Here is a 23,394-nt window from a genome sequence, read left to right on the forward strand (position 1 = left end):
CTCAGCCTCCAGTGTCCAGGCAAGGTCCTCGCTGATGTAGACCCCCAGATATTTAAAGCTGCTCACCCTCTCCACTTCCTACATGATCAGCCTCGATCGCCATACGACACCTTTCCCCATATGTTGTATACTTGTTTGGTGCCTAGCACTAAGTTCCTGCTGTTCTTACTTTCCTGCAAAGGGCTAATATAATTTAATTTAAGTGACAAAGTATATGACTAATGAGGCTCATGGTGAGCCTCATTAGTCATATACTTTATGATCTTCAGAAAGGGTTTTAAAAAAGAAATCTGTGCACTTTTCCCCCCAAAAAAGCACATTTAAAACTAATGCTGCTGCTGCTAATGATGATGCTGATGATGATGATGATGAAGAACTATTACAGTGTCAGTTTGTCTCCATGCATTTTTAACTGAGGCTATGTCCAGACGGCACTGAAGCCGGTTCAGGTGTGAAAATGGTGGTAAAAACCACCATGAAACCGCTGTAGTACATACTACCAGGCTGTGGGGGGCGCTATGATGATTAAAGAGTAACAGTCCCGAGCTAGAACCAGACGTAGCGCATGTCCAGATATTGACGTATCTGTTTGCTCCTGCTGGTGATGGCACAGCAGCACTGTGGTGTACCAGGACAAGCCAGGACACTGTTGTTGTTGTTGTGTTTCACGCTTTCATCACACAGACGTCATATCCTCTAGTGGTGCGTCTATGCTGTCCTCACAGGACCATCGATGGTGGAGGTCTCAAACCGATCCACCTTGGTACCTGGTGTCAGACATGGTTGGTTTCATGGAGGCTCATCCCTGGCTTCGTGGGGATGAAAGGTGGATTGAAACAATTTGCGGTTTTACTGCAATTCGGCGTCGTGGGGACGACCCCTGAGTTAAAGTGCATCTGAAGGACAGTGAGGTGTGAACTCTGCAGTAAATAAGGAGGACATGTGGAGAACAAGGAGCGAGACTCCGGCCGTCTCTGGTTGAAAACGCTCCTCCTCCTCTTAGCTGCAGAGTTCACCTCCATCACCTCCATCACTGGGATTTATGAGCCATCTAAGAAACACATGGACACCCACTAACACCTGCAACGCGTTAAATATGACAAATTCATGTGACGGGAAGCTCCTGCAGGGTGGCCAGTGGAGGAAGAGCAGCTACGAGTTTTTGTCTTCTTACACTTGTACAGGGAACAGAAGGAGGTCAAAGTTATTTATACATCACATTTCATAAATAGCACAACCCAATGTGCTGCACATGATCAAAAGAAATAAAAAAACAGACTGAAAAAGAAAAACTCCCCTTTTTAATTAAAAGTGTTGTAAATAAAGTTTTCTGAGCTGGTTTATCAGAACTCTGGTCTGGATCCGACTTCAGGAGCAGAAAAACTACATGTTCAGTTTGAACTCAGGATGAAAATGAAACTTGACCCAAATCATCTTAGAAGTCTCGGCGGCTCAAACGACGTCAGCAGAGCAGATTTATTTTTGGATGGAGGGAAAACAAGTTCTCTCCAGGTACTCCAGCTTCCTCCTGCAGTCCAGAGACATGATGTTGGGTTAACTGGTCTCTAAATCCTCCCTGGGAGGGAGTGTGAGAGGTTGATTGTCTCTCTGTTGGTCCGGTGATGGACGGGCGACCTGTCCAGGTATACCTGCCTCTCACCTGCTAACTGCTGGTAATGGCTCTAGCTTACCGCGACGCTGAACTGGAATAAGCGGTTCAGAAAATGGATGGATGGGGAAAGGACCCAATTCATTATCTGTACCGCTTTATCCATGACGGGTTGCAGGTCAGCTGAAGTCTATCCCAGCGTTTTAACAGGTGAGAGGCAGGTACACCTGGACAGGTCACCAGTCCATCGCAGGGACAACACAAAGAGACAAACAACCATTCACACACACTCCTAGGGAGAATTTAGATAGATCAGTTAACCTAACATGCATGTCTTTGGATGGTGGGAGGAAGCCGGAGAACCGGAAAAAGGACCCAATACTGATCCAAATTCCTGACGTCTGATTTGTACACCGGAAACGATGTGGTGTGTCTGCAGGCCTGCAGTGGGCGCTACAGGTGTGTTGGTTATCTAGCACAGTCTTTCCCAAACTGGGTGTCCCAAGTTAATTTCAGGGCATCATTATAAAAATATAGCCTACATTTATCCTAAATAAATTTGGTATTTTTATTTGGGCTGTCAAAATAAATGTGTTAATCCAAAGAGATTAATCTATGGAATTAACACATCATTGTTTTTAACACACTAATGCATAAACAACAAAGTTATTGTCATAAACAAATATCTGCATTTAGCATCATGTCGGAGAGAGAAGCTGATTTTCAGCATATGGGTGCTTTGATACAGCTGATCACAAAATCCACCCGAAACCACGTGATCCTCCTTATTTAGGAAGATTCCAGCCGTACATGTAGAAGATGCTGCAGGCGACCCGTCTGATACATCACACAACTATCCACAAAAAGAGAGAAATAACTTTAAAAGATTCAGAAGCACAAACAGAAGATGGAGGTCGGCCATTGTTGTTGTTGTTGTTGTTGTTGGCTGTTCAAGCATGTAAACAGGGGCTGAGTGTGAAAAAGCAGGATTCCAGTGTGTGTTCTCCATTTACCGGTCGATCTACGTTCCTACCCTCACCTATGGTCATGAGCTGTGGGTAGTGACCGAAAGGGGTGGATGAGAAGCTCGGTGATCCGGGAGGGGCTCAGAGTAGAGCAGCTGCTCCTCCACATCGAGGGGAGCCAGATGAGGTGGCTCGGGCTTCTGGTTAGGATGCCTCCTGGAAGCCTCCCTGGTGAGGTGTTCCAGGCACGTCCCACCAGAAAGAGGCTCCGGGGAAGACCCAGGAAATGCTGGACGGACTACATCTCTCGGCTGGCCTGGGAATGCCTCGGGATCCCCTGGATGAGATGGTGAATGTGGCCGGGGAGAGGGAAGTCTGGGTTTCCCTGCTTAGGCAGCTGCCCCAGCGACCCGATTCTGGATAAGCGGCAGAAAATGGATGGATGGACGGACGGACAGTGTGTGTTCACATGGGTAGGATTCACCACTCTGGAGCCCGTTCTCAAACCTTTGCTGATTAGTCGATCTAGAACTCTGTTACCGTGGAAACGAGAGGCAAAACCCAACAAAACTTCAGTGTTTTACTGTCTCAGCGTCTTCGTGTAAACGGGGCCTAACTTTATAAATCATTAAACAGCAGATAAACCAGCTAACTGCAGCTGATAAGGTGTGTTATATGAGGGTATACGAGGTTTATCCCTAAACTTGTCACTGGCAGCCAAACCTCAGCTTTCATGTTATGGAGCAGCTGGGCTGATGGCTTCATGCTAACAGTTCCTGTTCAGCACATCCTGCAGGAAATGGCTGACACCATGAAGAAGTGATTGCATTCACATGCATGTTTAAATGCACTAGTTGCATGTGCATGAGTATACGGCAGCATGCTCCACGCGAGCGATCCAGTATCTACCCGGACCACCCTGCACCGCCCCTGGATGCAGCTGATAGGATCTCCAGACCGCTGCTGTAATGGCCTCCATCCACCGCCCAGCCCTTCAATTACGGTTATCATGCAAGTCTGCTGAGCTCCAATTCAATCAGGTCTGCTATGGATGCTCACATCAACACACACATCAACACACACACTAGAGAAGAGGCTCCGCCTGCACACAGGCCCTGACAACATGTCAATAACCCTAACCTCCACACCCAGCTCACTTAGCTCAGAGCCACACACACATGCACTCAGAGGAAATAAGCTTGGATGTTTTGTCTCAGTCACCATCTTTGCTTAAATTCTGGATCTAAATAAACAGTTTATTTAGATCCAGGTTAAACACACACCTGTTCTCTGCATCAAATCTACATCTGGTTTTTTTAAGCTGGAATCATGTTTTAATATTGTCTTTCTCCACACTGGAACTTTATTTCTTGCATTTTGTCCATTTTATTTTAGCATCTTCCTTCTGGTTTTATTTCATTAATTGGATTTCTTTTAATCTTTGTTTATTTAATGCACCTGCTATGATGTTTAACATAAAGCACTTTGATTTGTCTTGTACATGAGATGTGCTATACAAATAAATTTGCCTTGCCTTAAATTCACATTTGTATTTCGATAGAAGCTTTTTAGATTGTATTACACAACCTACAGTGTTTGTGCTTTATTACAGGATTTAGAAAAATGACACACAAATAATTAATGAAAGCAGTTTCTTACTCTGCAACCACAAAAATCTGACACGGAAATTAATAAAGAGAAATTAACTGTACCACCAGGAACATTTCAACCAAAGCAACAATGCAAATATCTAACCAGCCAATCACACGGCAGCAGCTCCAAACATTTATCCGAGTAGACCTGAGGAGGGAAGAGGATTAATGTGACCTTACAGGGAACAGTCTTAAAAGAAAAAATATGGGTTATATGAAGTAAATATACTTTGGCTTCAAACAAGGTAAAAAAAAAATGATGTTGTCTTCACATATCACAACAAAAAGCATCATGCTTCTTCACACACACGGTGTGTGTCTGCATGATCCCTGCAGCTCCAGACTCGTTCAGGTGGACGGCATTCATCACATTTTCCGCTTCCGCTTGTTGTCAGCTAACGGGAACAAAACCTCACCCGCTCCCAGTGACTTCCAGTGGGAGGGCCGTTAATAAGGGGTTTGGGAATTGCTCAACGGTCTGTTTATTGCGGTGAGGATCCTGACACAAGCCTCAGATGGTCCAAATACATCTGTAGCATTATGTAAGCGAGGCTGGGCAGCTCCCTGGAGAGAGCAGCCGTCGCTCGGGGAATTTCTGCAGCGTAGCAGCATCCTCCATCACTACTCCCACCCTTACACCAGCCTCCACCCCTCACACCTACAGCTCCATACCAGCTTCCCCATCCAGTACCAGGCAATCCTTCTGTTTACACCACAGTAGCTTCAGTGCTTAAAAGTTTCAACTTACCCAGAATAAATAGGATTTTTTAGTCCTTTTTATTTATAAGAATTCTTACCAAACACAATATAATCACCTGACTTTTGTAGACTCACATATTTCTGGCAAAGTGGTCAGACAGGTCAGACTTCCTCAGACAGGAAGATGTAGAGTTGCCACCAGTCCCGTTTTTCCCAGAATTGTTCTCTTTTTTTACAAGCTGTCCCGGGAAAAATAAAATCTCTCCCGGGACACAATTTGTCCCGGTTTTTCGGGGAAAATGCAAAAACCTTATTTGATTTCCTTCGTTCTGTAGTCTACAGATGTCCTCTGTGTTAATGTGGCTGTACGTCACACGCAAGTGACGTGCCCAAGCGCTGAAAGTGGCCCGCGCAAGCCAAGCAGGCCAGGGAGGGAAACTTGATGGAAGACAGACAGCAAGCTGAATCAGGCGTCCGTCTTATTTTCGCCAAGTTTTGGAGTCTTTAATTAAAATGGGAGGAGAGACAACGGACGAGGAAGGAGAAGGAGCAAATTCATGTAAGCCCAAATATAGGGTGACTCATCAAAATTATCAGCTGATATCTACTCTGTTTTGCCTAGCAGTCAGCATTGTGTATGAGAGATTTTGATCCGTAAAAAATTAAAAATATTAACAGGACTTTGTTTCTGTCTCCTATGTCTGAATTTCATGTTAATTTAGTTTGAACTGATAATAATCCCCGATTCCTCTGCCCCAAACTTTATGTCCAGTGTCCCTTTTTTCCACAAATCCAAGGTGGCAACCCTAGGAAGATGTGAGATGATGTCTGAGAATTTTCTCAGCTCAAAGGTGAGTTCAGCTCCAGATGCCTTAAAAAAGTTGAGCTATGTGATGTCATAGATCCTTCTACGTTATCCATGAGAGATTAAATCAGAGAAATACCCGTCAGTTCAGACATCTCGGAGGGAATAACTCTTCCTCTGCTGCTTCAGACCAGCTACAGACACATTTCCATGATGCAGGAAAAAGCAGTTAGCTGCTAGCTGGTTGCTAGCATGAGGCTAATGCAGCGTAGCGGGCCTGTCGACACCTGAAAACATGGAAAATCTTGGGAGTCTATGACTTCCTGATGTGTGGATGCTGGAAGCAGCTGTGATGAAGACCCTTCAGGACAAATCCTGCAGTGTTTCTGCTCCTGGACGAAGTTTGGTGTTTTTATAGCGTCGTTGCTACGTGTGTTTAATGTAAACGAACCACGACCTGCTGTTTCACTCTGTCATGGTCTACTCATCAGAAAGATTTCGAGGACATCCCAGTGGATGAAGATAAAACATTAGCTCACCTTACACATTGTTGCTTAGCAACCACAATCTTGATGAGTAAAACCAGAAATTCCCAGTTGAGCTTCTATTTAAAACAAAAAAAAAAGTTAACATGCAGTCAGTAAAAGGGTGCAGGAAGGCTGAGGTCCTCTCCTGCAGGCATCTCCAACTCCTCGGGAGCTACTGTCCTGCAGGTTTGAGATGTTTCCTACTAGAACACACCAGACTCAGATGGAAAGTTTTGCACAAACCTCTTAATGACTAACTGCTTGTAAAGTAAGCAGAGGCTTAAAGGTCCCATATTATGGAAAATTCCCTTTCTAAAGGTTTTCTAACAGTCACATGTGTCCTCACTGCCTGTATGAGGCCCAAAATGAGAAAATTCTGTCTCCTCTCTCACTTGCTCCACTTTTTAGTGAATGTGTGCTCAAACGGGTGAGTCTGAGAGTCTTTGTCTTTGTGACATCACGAAGGGAAATAACCACTGCCCCGGTAGTAGATTCTGGTTTTGACCCGCCCCCCCCCCCCCCAAACTAGCTGAGCCTGTCCTCGGGAATTACAGAGCGGGCGCCAGCGAAAGCCGGATCCTCTCCCAGAGGGGGGCGTGGCCAGGCTCCACCCAGGAACATTTACAGGTTCAGACAGAAACAGCTGTTCTCAGCAGAGCCACATTTGGATTGGCGGAAATTACAGACCAAGGCTGAATTTGGGGTAATACACTTTGAAAACAATGTTCTATTCTATTCTATTCTATTCTATTCTATTCTATTCTATTCTATTCTGGTAGTCAGACCGCTGGGAGTCCAGGTGGACCCAGGTGGCTTTTTTTCTTCTTTTTTTTAAGTCCTTTGTTTAAATACAACATCACGATTTCATCAAACAACATCAACTTGGACATAAGTGCAGCAGCTTCTTCAGTACTTGGTTGAGCCAAAGTTCTGGACAAATCTTTCTACCTCATTCTGAGTAGAAGAGTTAAGCTAAGTGTGGAAATGCTCCTTAAACAACTGAGTCTTTAGCTTGCTTTTAAAAGTGGATAAGGACTCTGCGGATTGGACGGAGTTTGGTAGATGGTTCCACCACCGGGGAACAACAGAGGAGAAGAGTCTAGCTACTGATGTGGCGCCACCTTGTGGTGGGAGCACTAGGCGTCTTTCACTGGCAGAGCGTAACTGTGGAGAGGGAGTGTAGCTCTGGATTAAGGGGTGGAGGTAGACCGGAGCCGTTTGGGTGATTGTTGACCTTGTTGTTGTTGTCGTTGGACCTCTGACACACATATGAAACTGTTGAAAAAATGTATAAGACTAGTCACATAGCTCAGAGGGCTAAATTAAAGGATGAGGTGGCTACCTGAGGTCCAACACTGGTCTTTATGTGATTTCTACCCACTGCAGAGGAGAACAGCAGCACCTCAGAGTGGCATCGCTAAGAGAGCAGGCACAAGCCAACAGAAAATTTATTACGATCTTTATCATATCGTTACCCACGTAGAACAACTGCTTAGGTCATAATTAAGGTTTTATAGACAATGATGCAATATTCTGAGTACAGTTACACAGATGTCACAGTTTAGCTAAAATATGATGTAATTATGCACCGAGGCTAACGACATCGTTTGCACCAACGTTTGAGAAGCATCCCTGACGCAGCCGTCATCAATCGTTTGACACAAACACTAAATCATACCTCAGGAATTCTCACTAAACAGGAACATGTTTGTTCCCTGAAATCCACTTTTCTGCCTTATTTCAGCTCCGGTTTGTTCTGCACACCCAGTGCAGACAACGCCACCTTATCGAGGCTGTTTATTCAGACAGGAAGGAACACCCAGCCATCTGGATCATTAGAAATGCAACACACACATACACACAGCAAAGCTCTCGCTAATCGCTGCTGCCCATCAGCTCTGTCAGTTAGCAGCTGCAGAAGCCATTAGGCCAGCGCTACTCACCCTGTTAGGACCACCACAAAGTCCATTACATTCCAGCCATTACGAAGGTAGGTTCCTTTGTGAAATGCAAAGCCCAGGGCGATGATCTTGATGCCAGCCTCAAAGCAAAATATTCCAATAAAGTAGGGCTCAGTGTCGTCCTGTAAGGAAGGACAGAGAGAGAAAGATCCATTAAAGACAAACTTTGATCCCTAATAACTTATCTAAAGAATGATTTTAATGTCTGGACTTTATCAGCCAACAGGTCTGAATCTGAGAGCTGCAGCAGCAAATAAATCAGCAAATGTTCTGCATCAAACATGGTGTGTGAACAGGAAGAGCATTTTAGGATTATATTCCACTCATTTAGGAGAAAAATGAACGAAAAATGTATTTCTCTTCACCACCTTCACTGAGTCCTATACGATCAGAAACAGCTTGGTCCAGTATGTTGGCTGTTCTGGTTTCCATGGCAACATTTTGTTTACAGACAACAGAATAAAATAGTTCATTCACAATAAATCCAAATCTAACTAAAAACATGCCGATATTTTCTCAAGTTTTGTAGAGATTTTTAAAAAATGTCAGCGACTTGTTAACGGCATGAGATGAAAATATGAGCTGATAGTGAATCTGATGGAAAAAGTTGGAACAGGAGCAACAAAAGGCTGGAAAAGTACCTGGTACAAACCAGAAACACCTGGAGGAGCATTGGACAACTAACCAGGTTACCTGGCAACAGGTCAGTAACATGACTGGTATAAAAGGAGCATTTCAGAGAGGCAGAGTCTCTCAGATGGAAAGATGGACAGAGCTTCACCAATCTGATACAAACTGGATCCAAAACTGGAACAATTTCAGAAAAATGTTCTTCAGACTTTGAAGATCCTCCATCTACAGTGTAGAACATCATCAGAAGGTTCAGAGAATCAGAAGGAATCTCTGTGTGCATGGGACAAGGCTGGATGCTGGTGATCTTCTGCATTAAAAGCAGACATGATTCTCTACTAGAAATCACTGCATGGACTCAGGAAGACTTCCAGAAACCACTGTCTGTGAACACAGTTCACCCTGAAACCCACAAATGCAGGTTAAAGCTCCATCATGCAGAGAAGAAGCCAGATGTGAACAGGATCCAGAACCAGCTTCTTCCGTCTTCTCTGGACCAAAGCTCATTTAAAATGGTCTGAGGCAAAGTGGAAACCTGGATGAAGATGTGAACTAGTTTGTGGAAAGCATGGACGGCGTGTCCTGCAGACTAAAGAGGAGAGGGAGCATCCAGCTTGTTATCAGTGGACAGGTGAAAAGCTGCATCTCTGATGGGATGGGGCTGCATTAGTGCCTATGGCATGGGCAGCTTCCACATCTGTGAAGCTCCATCAATGCTGACAAGTACATGGAGGTTTTAGAGCAACATCTGCTCCCATTCAGACAACGTCTCTTTCAGGGAAGACCTTGCAGATTTCAGCAAGACGATGCTGAACCACATCCTGCATCCATCACAGCAGCATGGCTTCACAGGAGAAGAGTCCGGCTGCTGAACTGGCCTGCCTGCAGTCCAGACCTTTCACCAGTACACAGCACCATGTCTGCTGTCCACAGTTCTTAGATCTTTACACACTGTTATCAAAGAAGAGGGGAAACAGCTCTGAAACAACTTTACTGGGACATGTTGCTGCCATGAAATGATTCATCATCTGACGTGTTTTTCTTCTACAATGAAAAAAGGGTCGATGACATTTCCAAGTCATTTGATTCTGTTTTTATTTTACAGCCTTCCAGCTTCTCAGAGTCTGTTTCATTCTTACAACATCCATGGCTGTGTATCATCTGGTCTCTGATTGGACAGAAGGGCTCTCAGTACCTGCTTCTTTAATGGGAAGACTAAACAAAGGAGCTGCGATGGGGGGTAACCGGAGGTAATGACACACCGGGGAGATGAAAGCAGCTCTGCAGGCTTCACCTGCACAGCCTGACAGGGAAAACTGAAGGAGTTTTTCTTTGGATTCAACTAAACTTGTTTAGCAGGTAGATGCTGGAATCCACCAGCGAGCCAAGCAGTGAAGCTGGATTCAATGTGAAGAGCATCACAACCGAATGACGCCACTCACAGAGAAGTCTTAAAAAAACAGCTAAATGATAATAAATCACGCTGCAGACCATTAAAAAAATCTGCATTTTACCTCCACTTCCACCCAGAACAGTATGATACTCACCAAACGCTCCGACATCGGGGTTTTATCCAAGGCCGGCAGGTGCTGCTCCAAGGCCAGCACGATGCAGTTGGCGATAATCGTGGCCAGGATCATGTATTCAAATGGAGTGTGAGAGTTAAGGACAGACATGCCAACACTGAGCGCGAGCTAGAAGGAAATGCTTTTAATTTAAACACCTGTCATTCATCAGTAAAAAAAATAACGTTTTTTTTAAATGAGAAAGCAGTTTCTTTACCAGGAGGAAGCAGTCAGCTGTTCTGGCCCACAAACTCAACGCTGCTGCTCATCATAAATAAACCTTCCCTACAAAACTGGCTCCGTTTAACAAGAGAAAGTAGAAAATAAGATAGAATTAATCCAGCTAAACTCTTACTGGCTTTATGGTCCAAGTTTAGTTACCTAAAACGGCATTTAGTAAATATTCTGACAATTCACAGCCAAATAACGACTCATTTTAGGAACTTTGAACCACATTAAGATCCTGAAAAGCAGCGTCCAACGTTCAGAGCCCTGCTCCCTTTATCCCTTCATCCTTTCACCCCTTCATCCTTTCATCCTTTCATCCCAGTTTCATCTTTCACCCACAGATCCTGGATTTAAATACAGAATTTTTCACTGATTTATTTAGATTTTCCTGACAAACTGCACCGTGTGCACTCTTGCACTACTTCTTAAAAACATCCTCAAACTGCTCCTCGTCGTTCCTCAAAGACACGTGATCAAACACGTGATGTTCTCATTTCCTGTAAGAAATACAGATCTCACCACTCTGAGCCAATTAGGAGCCTCATCTATACTTCAGATTAAAGACAGTTTGTGCCAATTTTTTATAAAACAGACGCTGTTTTCTTCAGAAAACGGGGACATCTCCCCTCCTTTCCTTCATCACCCCACAGCTGTGTAGTTAGCCCCCCCTCCTCCTCTGAGGCCTCCACAGAGAGGAGAACCAGCCAATGAGCTCCAGCCACCAGACCTCCAGCTGCTCGGGGCCAAAATTCTGCAGCGCTGCTGTGATTTCTCTGCATCAGTATGGAGAGCCCAGCAACGCGCTGCAGCAGCAAATGTTGGTCCAGCTTTCAGGGGAACCAACCCACGGCTTCAGTCCTCAGGGCAACATTCAGGACCGGCTCCTCCCCAGCAAGTCTCCACATCTATGAGCTGCACACAAAGCTCAACAGGTGGGACTCTGCAAACTAAATCAATACAGCTGCGTGTTGCTCTGTGGCTGCAGCTTGTTTGTTTGGCGTCACACCCATGTGGACCGCACCGCTTCAGCACCATGGACAGCAGCCTCTGCAGCCCGGACCTCCAGCTTCTACCTGAGTCCACCTGCGCGCTTCTCCACAGAGAAACACGCTGCGTGAACTGCAGGCTGACAGCAAAACGTGAAACACAAGTTTAAACACTGAACTCAAATACGATTACTGGGGATTTAGGCTCTGGTTTCTCTCTGACAAAACATGAAAATAAATAATACTGGACTCAAATCTGAGCCAAGAAACAGCTACAAAACCAAATGAGTGGCTCTCAGTTTACATAAAGGCTGCAGAAACAATGGCGGAAGTTTTAAACTTTAGTGTAATTATATTTACATTTAATGAAAGCGCATTCAAACAGCTGTTACTATGCGCGTATTGTAGCGTGTCAGTGAGGGACATCTGGTGTTTGGGATGGTTGTGAACTGGCTGAACCGGCTGTGTGAGCCGGGCTGGAAGGATATGGCCATTCTGTGATCTTTTTGGCATATTTCCGGATGATGTTGTCCTCGCTGAAGATGAACAGCGAGCGGTTGACGGTGAGGCAGTTCTGTTTAACGGGAATTGGGTTGTAGATAGCCATGGTCCGGGCTCTCTGGGCCATCGTCTGCTTGTACACCCTCTGGCCCCCAAGCGGAGGCCCCGGCTGCCGGCTGGCCCCTCTGGCCGGCCCCGCGGGGCAGCTGCCTCCATAGCGGCTGGAGAGTTCCTCTTCAAAGCGAGCCATTCTGGGATAGAGACACCAAAACTGACACCAGTAAAGAAATGGAGAAGAAGCATCACAACACACACCGGCGTGCCGTCCCCTGGCAGGTCCTCTATGTGCGTGTATCGGCCACGAGCAGAAGAGTCAAACATTCACGGAAAGAAGATCAGAGAGAAGGAACCGGGAGGGTGTGTGTCTCTGCCGCTTCCCATGCTGTCAAAGTTTACACGGAGACGCTCCATGATGCATCATTTTCATGGGTGTTCCTCCTCCGCCTGCCTCCGTCCTCAGAGGCGTCAACGCCACAAGTCCATGAATGCGCCTCCAGACACGCGCCCAGTAAACAAAAAGAAAAACAACAACATACAAACAACGAAGAATCAGAAGAAGAAAGCCCGGAGCAGGGAGGAGTTAAGACATGTTTTCTACCAGAAAACATCCACAAACCGCCGCATTCCTTCCCGGTGAAGGCTCGCTCCCCCTGCGAGCCGCGCGCACCGCGACGGTCCCAGAAACAGCTCGCGCCGCCGTCAGTCCGGACAAATCACGGGTTGTTTCCACGAAGTCTGCATGCAGTATGAATGTGGACACGCCACTTTCCCCACTGGTCCTCGTCCACAGACTCCCACGTGACCGACAAGACGCCAGCCAGTGGCTCCACCTGGACCAGCCCTGTTTCCATAGCAACAGGGAGCCGAACGAGAGAGAGGCTGAATAAAAGCTTCTTCTCTTATTCTCATATTTTCATTACCATGAGGATTATTTCCGGTAGGTTATTATTATTTAGATTTAAGGAAACCCATCAAACGTTTTACAGTTTACTTGTAAATAAAAACACACCTTTGTTTTTCTACTGAGGCAAAAATAAACATTAAAAATCTACTAGAATTAAACAAACACAAAAACATTTGAACATCGAAACTTTAAAAAAACTGACGAAAATATGGAGAATGTTGCATTTAATTTCTTAAATTTGTATTAAAATAAATAACAATAGACAATAACTTACATTTCAAACAATGATTAAAAAAATAAACAAAATTATTGTAAAAAATAAAAAATAAATTAGAACGAGTCGGTTGTTGCGTCACCAAACTTCCTGTTAACTGACAGAAAAAATCTAAAATTCTTCTCCTCACATTTAAAACTCTTAGTGACCAAACAGTTGGATCTTTAAGATCTCAGAGTTCCACATTTTCTCATCAGAGCTTCACTAGACTGCAGGTTCCCTGCTGGTTCCTAAAGGTTCTACATACAATGAGAAGCAGAACCTCCAGCTATAAGACCCTTTCTGTGGAACCGGCTCCCAGTCTGGCTTCAGGAACCAGAACCAGACCCCTCTCTGTGGAACCGGCTCCCAGTCTGGCTTCAGGAACCAGAACCAGACCCTCTCTGTGGAACCGGCTCTGGCTTCAGGAACCAGAACCAGACCCCTCTCTGTGGAACCGGCTCCCAGTCTGGCTTCAGGAACCAGAACCAGACCCTCTCTGTGGAACCGGCTCTGGCTTCAGGAACCAGAACCAGATCCCTCTCTGTGGAACGGGCTCCCAGTCTGGCTTCAGGAACCAGAACCAGACCCTCTCTGTGGAACCGGCTCTGGCTTCAGGAACCAAAACCAGACCCCTCTCTGTGGAACCGGCTCCCAGTCTGGCTTCAGGAACCAGAACCAGACCCTCTCTGTGGAACCGGCTCTGGCTTCAGGAACCAGAACCAGACCCCTCTCTGTGGAACCGGCTCCCAGTCTGGCTTCAGGAACCAGAACCAGACCCCTCTCTGTGGAACCGGCTCTGGCTTCAGGAACCAAAACCAGACCCCTCTCTGTGGAACCGGCTCCCAGTCTGGCTTCAGGAACCAGAACCAGACCCCTCTCTGTGGAACCGGCTCCCAGTCTGGCTTCAGGAACCAGAACCAGACCCTCTCTGTGGAACCGGCTCTGGCTTCAGGAACCAAAACCAGACCCCTCTCTGTGGAACCGGCTCCCAGTCTGGCTTCAGGAACCAGAACCAGACCCTCTCTGTGGAACCGGCTCTGGCTTCAGGAACCAGAACCAGACCCCTCTCTGTGGAACCGGCTCCCAGTCTGGCTTCAGGAACCAGAACCAGACCCCTCTCTGTGGAACGGGCTCCCAGTCTGGCTTCAGGAACCAAAACCAGACCCCTCTCTGTGGAACCGGCTCCCAGTCTGGCTTCAGGAACCAGAACCAGACCCCTCTCTGTGGAACGGGCTCCCAGTCTGGCTTCAGGAACCAAAACCAGACCCCTCTCTGTGGAACCGGCTCCCAGTCTGGCTTCAGGAACCAGAACCAGACCCCTCTCTGTGGAATGGGCTCCCAGTCTGGCTTCAGGAACCAAAACCAGACCCTCTCTGTGGAACCGTCTCTGGCTTCAGGAACCAGAACCAGACCCCTCTCTTTGGAACGGGCTCCCAGTCTGGCTTCAGGAACCAAAACCAGACCCCTCTCTGTGGAACCGGCTCCCAGTCTGGCTTCAGGAACCAAAACCAGACCCCTCTCTGTGGAACCGGCTCCCAGTCTGGCTTCAGGAACCAAAACCAGACCCTCTCTGTGGAACCGGCTCCCAGTCTGGCTTCAGGAACCAAAACCAGACCCCTCTCTGTGGAACCGGCTCCCAGTCTGGCTTCAGGAACCAGAACCAGACCCTCTCTGTGGAACCGTCTCTGGCTTCAGGAACCAGAACCAGACCCCTCTCTGTGGAACGGGCTCCCAGTCTGGCTTCAGGAACCAAAACCAGACCCCTCTCTGTGGAACCGGCTCCCAGTCTGGCTTCAGGAACCAAAACCAGACCCCTCTCTGTGGAACCGGCTCCCAGTCTGGCTTCAGGAACCAGAACCAGACCCTCTCTGTGGAACCGTCTCTGGCTTCAGGAACCAGAACCAGACCCCTCTCTGTGGAACGGGCTCCCAGTCTGGCTTCAGGAACCAAAACCAGACCCCTCTCTGTGGAACCGGCTCCCAGTCTGGCTTCAGGAACCAAAACCAGACCCCTCTCTGTGGAACCGGCTCCCAGTCTGGCTTCAGGAACCAGAACCAGACCCTCTCTGTGGAACCGTCTCTGGCTTCAGGAACCAGAACCAGACCCCTCTCTGTGGAACGGGCTCCCAGTCTGGCTTCAGGAACCAAAACCAGACCCCTCTCTGTGGAACCGGCTCCCAGTCTGGCTTCAGGAACCAAAACCAGACCCCTCTCTGTGGAACCGGCTCCCAGTCTGGCTTCAGGTCATCTTCAAACTTTCCTCCCTGATAAATCTTATAGCAGGTCCGGCTTGGTGACCCTGATCCATCCTTTAGTCCTGCTGCTAGAGGCCGAGGCTGCTGGGGGACGTCCCATGATGCACTGGGCTCCTCTCTGCTGGGGGACGTCCCATGATGCACTGGGCTCCTCTCTGCTGGGGGACGTCCCATGATGCACTGGGCTCCTCTCTGCTCTCTTTACTCTCCATGTAGAAATGTACAATATAAAATTTAAATATTTGAAATAGATTATAGGCTGGATTAAAGTAAATTGGACTGAATTGGACCACGTGTCTTTGTTGCGAACTGGCGTATCAATAAAACTAAATTGAATTGTGTCCAAAATGTCTCCATGAACACTAATAATGACGTCCATCTCTTCTGCTCCTGTCGCTGACATCAACCCCAGGTCATCAGTGATGGAGGAAATCTCATCTTTCGCCCCATGTTTCATTGAACCAGAACCAAAGTTCAGCTCCTTGATTGGTGATCGATCACTCAAACTGATCATTCAAAAGACAAAACTTCACAATAAATAAGAATGACAAACAAAATCATAGGAAAAAAAATATAGATAAAAAAGATAAACCTGAGCAGTCAGTGTATATTCTAGTAAATGTTTAACTCACATCATTTCCGAGCACTCTGCCCACAGATGCTTCACATGATCGAAGCGTGTTGGACATCAGACTTCTATGATGTCACCAATGTGATGAAGGCAGTGTGGAAAATTTCTAAATAAAAATAATGCTGCACAAATAAATGGCTCACAGCTGTGACTCGGTTCCCATCGTTCATTTAAAAGAGTCATTCAAACGAATCGATTCGTTCTTGAACATCACATCTCTTCATCATCACATCCATCCAGTCATCCAGTCTGACTGCTTCTATTCAGCCATGGTGAACCTGGTTTTCTTCTGTTTCTTCAACCACTCAAATGAACCAAAACATCATGGCCCTGGGTGGGTAGCAGGGTCTCAGCTCTGCAGTGGTTCCGGTTTTATCTGACTGATTGAACTTTGTTAGCAAAGCCTCTGCTGTCTGTCTTTCATGGGGTCCCACAAGGTTCTGTTGGTCCTTCCTGTAGGTGCCGCTGATAATTGTCTGCTTTGTGTTTTCTGTTGTTTCTTCAGACCCCCACTGATAGTCTACAAACCCCAGAACGGTTTAGACCCAGAATACATCTGAGAGAGCATGTGCATCTAGCCCTAGTTGTGGACTGACCAGGAGATTAAGCAGAAACACCTGAGAAAACACATCAAAACAAGCTAAAAAAAAGCCTTGAAGACTTCTGGTACCATCATCTCTGCTCCAGCCCACAAGGCAGAAACAACAGGAGGAAAGATGCTTTAAAGTTTGTTTTATTGCCCATCAGACGTAAAAAGCAGTAAAAAAAACAGGTCAGACTTCCAAAAAATACGACCAGATTTCATTAATTCACATTTAAAAGTGTTAAAAGTCACTGAGTAAGATTTCTTTTTGGCAACGCTGTCAAATGATTAAAATATTTAACCAGATTAATCAGCCTACAAATGAATTAATCTGATTAATCAACATTCGTGACTATGTCCGTTTTTACTGTGCTGTACCAACAAAGAGCCGATGCTCACCGGGTTTTTCTCCTGGATGATGACTTTAAAATCAAGTCCTTATAAAATATATCTCATCTGGGCCCCCCTTTCCTGCCCTGCCCCCCATCTAAGCTTTCTAGTCCCGCCCCTGCATATCTGAAGTATAAACCTGGTCTACCACCAGCCAGCTACTGTGTTAGAGAAGGTCTCTGATTTATATCCAGACCCTGTTCATAGATTCTCACCACATTAAAGATCAGACCTGAGTCTCCTGAGAGATTTAGACCGTTTGCTGTTTAACATTCACCAGATTTCTGAACCGGATCATCTTCAGAGATGATGGCTGGTAGAGTTTAAACTAGAAAACCCCGTTTTTACTGAACGTTACAGGAAATGAAGGTGAACATGTAACAAACAGGCTGCTTATCAGCAGGTTTCATTCTTCAGCTTCATGAGACGGTGACGTGGGTCTGACCGAAGTAACTTCCTGCTTTAGCTAACGTGTCCAAGATCAATACTTCAGAGTGTGTGTGTGTGTGTGTGTGAACCATAAACCGCTCGTTTCTAAGCGGAAAAACAAACGTAACGAGAGAAACGCTGATCAGCTGATCACCGACAGGTGGAGGCGGCTGTGCGGAAACCACCGGAACAGTAACGTTTCTTCAGGAAACGTGTGTGTGTGTGTTAAAACATCCTCATCCTCCGCCGGTGTGACGCCCATAAACCCGTCCAGAGTGAGCCAGCTCACCTTGTCTCGCCGTCATAAACGACGGATGCTGCACGTGTTAAATATTTAAACGTAGTAATTACAGAAACCAGTAACTCGTTAGGACGTTTTTTTTACCAGCTCTAGTTTTTAGTTCTCTGGTCGCTCGTAGAAAAAACTGAATAAATAAGTTAAATCTCTGCTTTGTGGTTTAAAAACTCCAAGCTGAGCCGTTTTCGGGGATTTTCTTCAGTGTTTCTGACGGTTACAGATCGGCGAGGTCGTTGGCGAGCTCCTATCTGCTGGCGGCCGCGTGGCGACACTTCGGCGAGCTCCTATCTGCTGGCGGCCGCGTGGCGACACTTCGGCGAGCCGCACTGGCAGCCGAAGTACTTCCTCTTCACCCTCCAGTAGTTTTCGCCGTAGTCCATCCTGGTGAGAAGGGGACAAGAACACATGGTGGAATCTGGATTCAAAGCCCAGCGGACAGAGATGAAGCTGTTTGGTTCACCACTGACCCGATCTGGTCTCCAGCCTTGATGGGCCTGCTGGAGAAGAAGGCTACCCGGGGGAAGCGGAGGTCCTGGTGCATGGTGAACACCCTCACAGCCAGCAGGTTGGGCTCACACAGATGGTTGATGAAGCGGCCGATGTTGCCAAAGAGCCTGGCGTCCATGCAGTGGACGTCGCCCACCTGCAGGAGACGAAGCAACACAGTCAGTCCTCAGCCAATCAGAAATCACAGCTTCATTCACCGACTTCCTCACCAGCAAACCCGCGCTGAGATGCTGCTCACCAACTTTATAAAGATTGTGGCATTTGTTAAAATCTCTACATCTTGGATTTGTTCTTAGCTAAGAAAAGTCTTAAGATTTCATGTTGGAACAAAGTCAGCGTTGGAGTTTCCTCCTGTTCAGCTCATCCAATAACATTAAATAATCAGTCATGAGTTTTAAATAACCGTGAGGAACATTTTATTTCAGAATAAATATTACAGATCGTGTCCCACTGTAAAAAGCTTTTCTTTAAGTATGTTTCAGTCATTTATTCCAGAACAAGTCGCAGCCGTCGTGTCATGCTGCACGTTCCCCAAACAAGTCTCAGGTCAGGGTTCTTCATCTCTGTCTGTTTTTAAATTCCTTCTAGAGGAGATTTAATGACACCTGCAAAGGTTTTCCTACAACTTAATACAACTTTTAAAGTTTGAAATGATTTACTGAAACGTACGAGCATTACAGTTTCATTTTTTCTGCCCTACAAGAGTTTCTGCCACTTTCCAGACTGTAAATAAATGTTTAGCCTGGTTAAATTATTTGGATAGGAACCATTTTAAGCTGCTCCGGGTGGAAAAGTTAAACATGCAGGAGTTTTCGTCTCAGTCAGACCACGAACGGCTGCTTCTGGTAGTTTAGAGGTGAGCAGCTCTGCAGCAGCTGTGCAGCAGCTGTGCAGCGCCCCCTCCTGACCAAACACATCACCACCTGACTGACTGAATCCTGGAAAAATAAGTTATTGATCATCAACGGTTCTTTGCAACTTTTATCAAATTTTAGGAGTTAGTGTTTCGTTTTAATGTGATTTATTTTATTTGTTGGTTTTATCCTGATAGAATAGTTTATTCTACTTTATTCTAGTTTATTCTAATGTATTTACTGGTTATCTACCATGTAGTTTACTGTGGATTCTTGTCTCTGTTTGCCTGGTTGATACCTGGTAACTGTGTTTGCTGCACAGCTGCATGACAATAAAGTTTATTCTGATTCTGTTTTTGTCTAAAATTATTCATTTCTTCAACAAGTTACAACAGAAATGATTTTAGACGTAAATGTTTTATAAAAGACGTTTTTTAAAGGGTTTTATGTCTGAAGCAACGATGTGAAAACAACCCATTAAAATAAAGATCTAACCCGTCTACAAACTACGTATGAAAACAACCGTTTTCTAAAGTAGAAACGAGTCTGGAGCGTCCGGAGTTTGACCATCAGTTTAATGTTTGTGTCGGTTTTCTGGATCTTTCCTGACGTGGGTTGTCGTCATCGTGGCTGATGGAGCTGCATGAAGCTGCATGGAGCTGCATGAAGCAGCTTTTTCTGCCTTTTTCTTTCTAGAAACTGAGAATGTGGCTGAATTTATTCTGTAAATGGAGGAAAATGTGGAAATTCTGACAAAAAAAAGACAGAATTACTGTAATAACACGACGTTACTGCACGTTTATCTTTGTTAAATTATAAAGATCACAGCAAAACGATGAATTAGCTGATTTTCAACACTAAATAAACCTAAACACACAACAGCAACATTTCCGGCAGCCATGTTGTTTCCTTCATCGTTCAATGTTGCCTAGCAACACGTGCAGGCAGCTTTCACTATTTAATGATTTAATAAACTGAATTAATGAAAAATAAAGATTGGCTCACATCGTGTGAGTAAATATTCCTCCGGACAGAAAATGATGCTTCAGACCCTTTTTGTAGAGGAAAATGAGCAAAGCTGCTTCCTTTTAGAAATTCTGGGTTTCAGTCCGGCTTCCTGAGTCATGTGACAAATTTAAAGCATCATTACTGGTTCTCTATGACCTCCTTCGTTATTAAAGAATCGCTTCATTCGTACGGATGCATTTAATGTGCCAGGCCAGAGATTGGTTCAATAGAGGGTTACATCTGGTCACATCTGGCTTCTAATAACAAAGCGAACGATGCTCATAACTCCTGTTTCTACTAAATATTTCCACTTCTTATCCAGCCTCTGGCCTCACAACCAGAATTCATTAAAAGTTCATGTGAAATCGTTCGTTCACCTTGTTGTCGAGGGTGAAGAGGAAGGAGTCGTTCTCTCTTTTGTCGGCCTCGGTGTCGGTGATGATCTCCCCGACATACCTGAGGAAGTATCCAGCAGAGAAACGTTTCATGCAGGAAACACTGAATTCAGACGTTAGATTACTGAAGGCATCTTCTCACTCGCAGATGAAGGTTCCCTGAGGGATGTCCTGCACGGCCCTCACTCCCCAGCCCATCTTCTCTGTCCTATAGAGCTGCAGCCGGACTCTGAAACAAGCAATGAAAGGACATCATCGTCTCTGTAGGAACGTCCAGATAGAAACTTTTCCCTTCGAGATCAAACCGCAGCCTTCCAGCCATGATCTTCGTTTTACTTCAGGCGACAGGCTTCAGCAGAAAGCAGAAGAATTCAACATTTATTTCCTCTACTGGAGTTTGATGACAGCTGGAAGCTAAAACTTCAGCATCATGGGGCCCAGTGACCAGAAACTTAGAGGGTGGAGCCTGAAAACCAACTCGGAACAAAGTTTTCCCACCACCTCAACTTGAAATAAAAGTGATAAAACATTAATTTTATATTAAATGCTAGTTTTCCATCAAGCTTTCCAAGCCGCCTGTACGTCCGGGTCTACAGAGCTGCCAGGTGGAGTTCCTCAGGGCTCTGTTATGGGCCCATTTTGGTTTTAACTTCTTCCTTTAGGTCAGACAGCTCTGTGATGTTTCCTACCATGTTTTTGTTATCCTGCTCATTTGAACTCAAACTGTCCTGAATGAAGCCGTTGGTACCTTACGTCCTGTGGGGGGGACATGACATAAATATTTATTTTACTCAGATTCTTTTCCAAGAACCTCCTCAAGTTATAAATAATTGGAAAGCCGAGATTATTGAGATGTGAATAACATTCCAGGTTACAATCCCAACTTTAGACCAATCACAAATGGAATTTATCTCTGAATCATGTGTACTGTCTTCTTCTCTGGTCCTTGTAAAGCCTCATTTATCCCAAACGGAGCTTCCACCAGAACACAGCCGTTAGACTTCCGGCTCAAACAGGTGAACTCAGGTGACCCTCGTCTCAAAGTTCATTTTAGTGGCGTGAATGATCAGAACATAAAACACCCTGAATAAAAACAAGACCATCCGTCTGGAGATGGAAACCCAGAAGAAGTCACTCAAGCTGTTGCAGGAAGCGGTCTTTAAAAGGTGGATCACCTGAGTCCATTCTGGACCACGCGGTTTCTGCAGGTTCTCCAGCAGGAGCAGGCGTGGTTGCACTCAAACAGAACCGGAGGCTCCCACTGAGAAAAGTCCAGCAGCAGCCGACCGTCCTGTAAACACAAACAGGACAGGTTAGGGTCCGGTCTCTGAACCCGGGACAGACCCAAATATCTGGTTTTAAAAATAAAAATGTGAAATTCAGAAATCAGATAAGGTCCTGAGACTTCAAACAACCCCAGGAGACTTTTTTTTTTATCTGATCTCATCATATCATCCAAGGGTCACAAAGGCAGCAGGTTTGGGTGGGAGACCCAGACACACCCTCTCCCCAGAACTCTCCAGCTCCTTCTGGGGGATCCTGAGGTGTCCTCAGACCAGAAGGGACATATATTCCCTCTGAGTCTGTCCTGGGGTCTCAACTCCCCACCAGGTGGTGATCAGGTGACAGTCTGCCTAACCTGGTCTCTCCAGGTCAAACCTTCACTGCCCACATGAACATCAAAGTCTTCCAGCAGGAGACCCGTCCAGGTTCAACCCCGTCCAGGTTCACACCCGTCCAGGTTCAAACCCGTCCAGGTTCAAACCCCGTCCAGGTTCAACCCCGTCCAGGTTCAGGTTCAACCCCGTCCAGGTTCAACCCCGTCCAGGTTCAACCCCGTCCAGGTTCAAACCCGTCCAGGTTCAAAACCCGTCCAGGTTCAAAACCCGTCCAAGTTCAAACCCGTCCAGGTTGAAACCCCGTCCAGGTTGAAACCCGTCCAGGTTCAAAGCCCGTCCAGGTTGAAACCCCGTCCAGGTTGAAACCCGTCCAGGTTCAAAGCCCGTCCAGGTTCAAACCCGTCCAGGTTCAAACCGCGTCCAAGTTCAAACCCGTCCAGGTTCAAAACCCGTCCAAGTTCAAACCCGTCCAGGTTGAAACCCCGTCCAGGTTCAAAGCCCGTCCAGGTTCAAAGCCCGTCCAGGTTCAAACCGCGTCCAGGTTTAAACCCGTCCAGGTTCAAACCCGTCCAGGTTCAAACCCCGTCCAGGTTCAAACCCGTCCAGGTTCAAAGCCCGTCCAGGTTCAAACCGCGTCCAGGTTTAAACCCGTCCAGGTTCAAACCCCGTCCAGGTTCAAACCGCGTCCAGGTTTAAACCCGTCCAGGTTCAAACCCCGTCCAGGTTCAAACCCTTCCAGGTTCAAACCCGTCCAGGTTCAAACCCCGTCCAGGTTCAAACCCGTCCAGGTTCAAAGCCCGTCCAGGTTCAAACCGCGTCCAGGTTTAAACCCGTCCAGGTTCAAACCCCGTCCAGGTTCAAACCGCGTCCAGGTTTAAACCCGTCCAGGTTCAACCCCGTCCAGGTTCAAACCCGTCCAGGTTCAGCCAGAGGGAAGCTACCCTCTGGTCCATCAGGGTGAACTTTTCAAACATAAACTGGAGGTAATTTAGTTTAAAATAATAAATAAATGTATAAAACTATTTAATTTACAATTTATTTGAACCGTTTATTTGGATTTGGGTGAAAATTATATAAA

The 23,394-nt window shown here is 46.1% G+C and overlaps 3 protein-coding genes across 3 annotated transcripts in view; all 3 read right to left on the minus strand.

Moving 5' to 3' along the window:
* Positions 1 to 10,489, minus strand: part of cacna1ba (calcium channel, voltage-dependent, N type, alpha 1B subunit, a) — a 112,691-nt gene extending 102,202 nt beyond the window's left edge. The window contains exons 1-2 of the mRNA XM_041998873.1: positions 10,396 to 10,489; positions 8,201 to 8,340 (exon numbers count right to left, since the gene is read on the minus strand). Coding sequence (XP_041854807.1) covers positions 8,201 to 8,340; positions 10,396 to 10,488 — 233 coding nt within the window. The 5' untranslated portion in view covers position 10,489. The remainder of the gene's footprint in view (positions 1 to 8,200; positions 8,341 to 10,395) is intronic.
* A 1,520-nt stretch (positions 10,490 to 12,009) lies between these two features.
* LOC121648688 (voltage-dependent P/Q-type calcium channel subunit alpha-1A-like) lies at positions 12,010 to 13,001 on the minus strand. Its single transcript, XM_041998956.1, has one exon. The coding sequence runs from the start codon at positions 12,376 to 12,378 to the stop codon at positions 12,040 to 12,042; it is 339 nt and encodes a 112-aa protein (XP_041854890.1). The 5' UTR covers positions 12,379 to 13,001; the 3' UTR covers positions 12,010 to 12,039.
* Positions 13,002 to 16,948: 3,947 nt separating this feature from the next.
* The window catches only part of LOC121648642 (histone-lysine N-methyltransferase EHMT1-like), a 39,296-nt gene continuing 32,850 nt past the window's right edge, over positions 16,949 to 23,394 (minus strand). The window contains exons 19-23 of the mRNA XM_041998881.1: positions 21,873 to 21,988; positions 20,840 to 20,926; positions 20,680 to 20,758; positions 18,401 to 18,576; positions 16,949 to 18,314 (exon numbers count right to left, since the gene is read on the minus strand). Coding sequence (XP_041854815.1) covers positions 18,218 to 18,314; positions 18,401 to 18,576; positions 20,680 to 20,758; positions 20,840 to 20,926; positions 21,873 to 21,988 — 555 coding nt within the window. The 3' untranslated portion in view covers positions 16,949 to 18,217. The remainder of the gene's footprint in view (positions 18,315 to 18,400; positions 18,577 to 20,679; positions 20,759 to 20,839; positions 20,927 to 21,872; positions 21,989 to 23,394) is intronic.

This window comes from Melanotaenia boesemani, chromosome 11 (genome assembly GCF_017639745.1).
Source record: "Melanotaenia boesemani isolate fMelBoe1 chromosome 11, fMelBoe1.pri, whole genome shotgun sequence".
NCBI classification, from domain to species: domain Eukaryota; kingdom Metazoa; phylum Chordata; class Actinopteri; order Atheriniformes; family Melanotaeniidae; genus Melanotaenia; species Melanotaenia boesemani.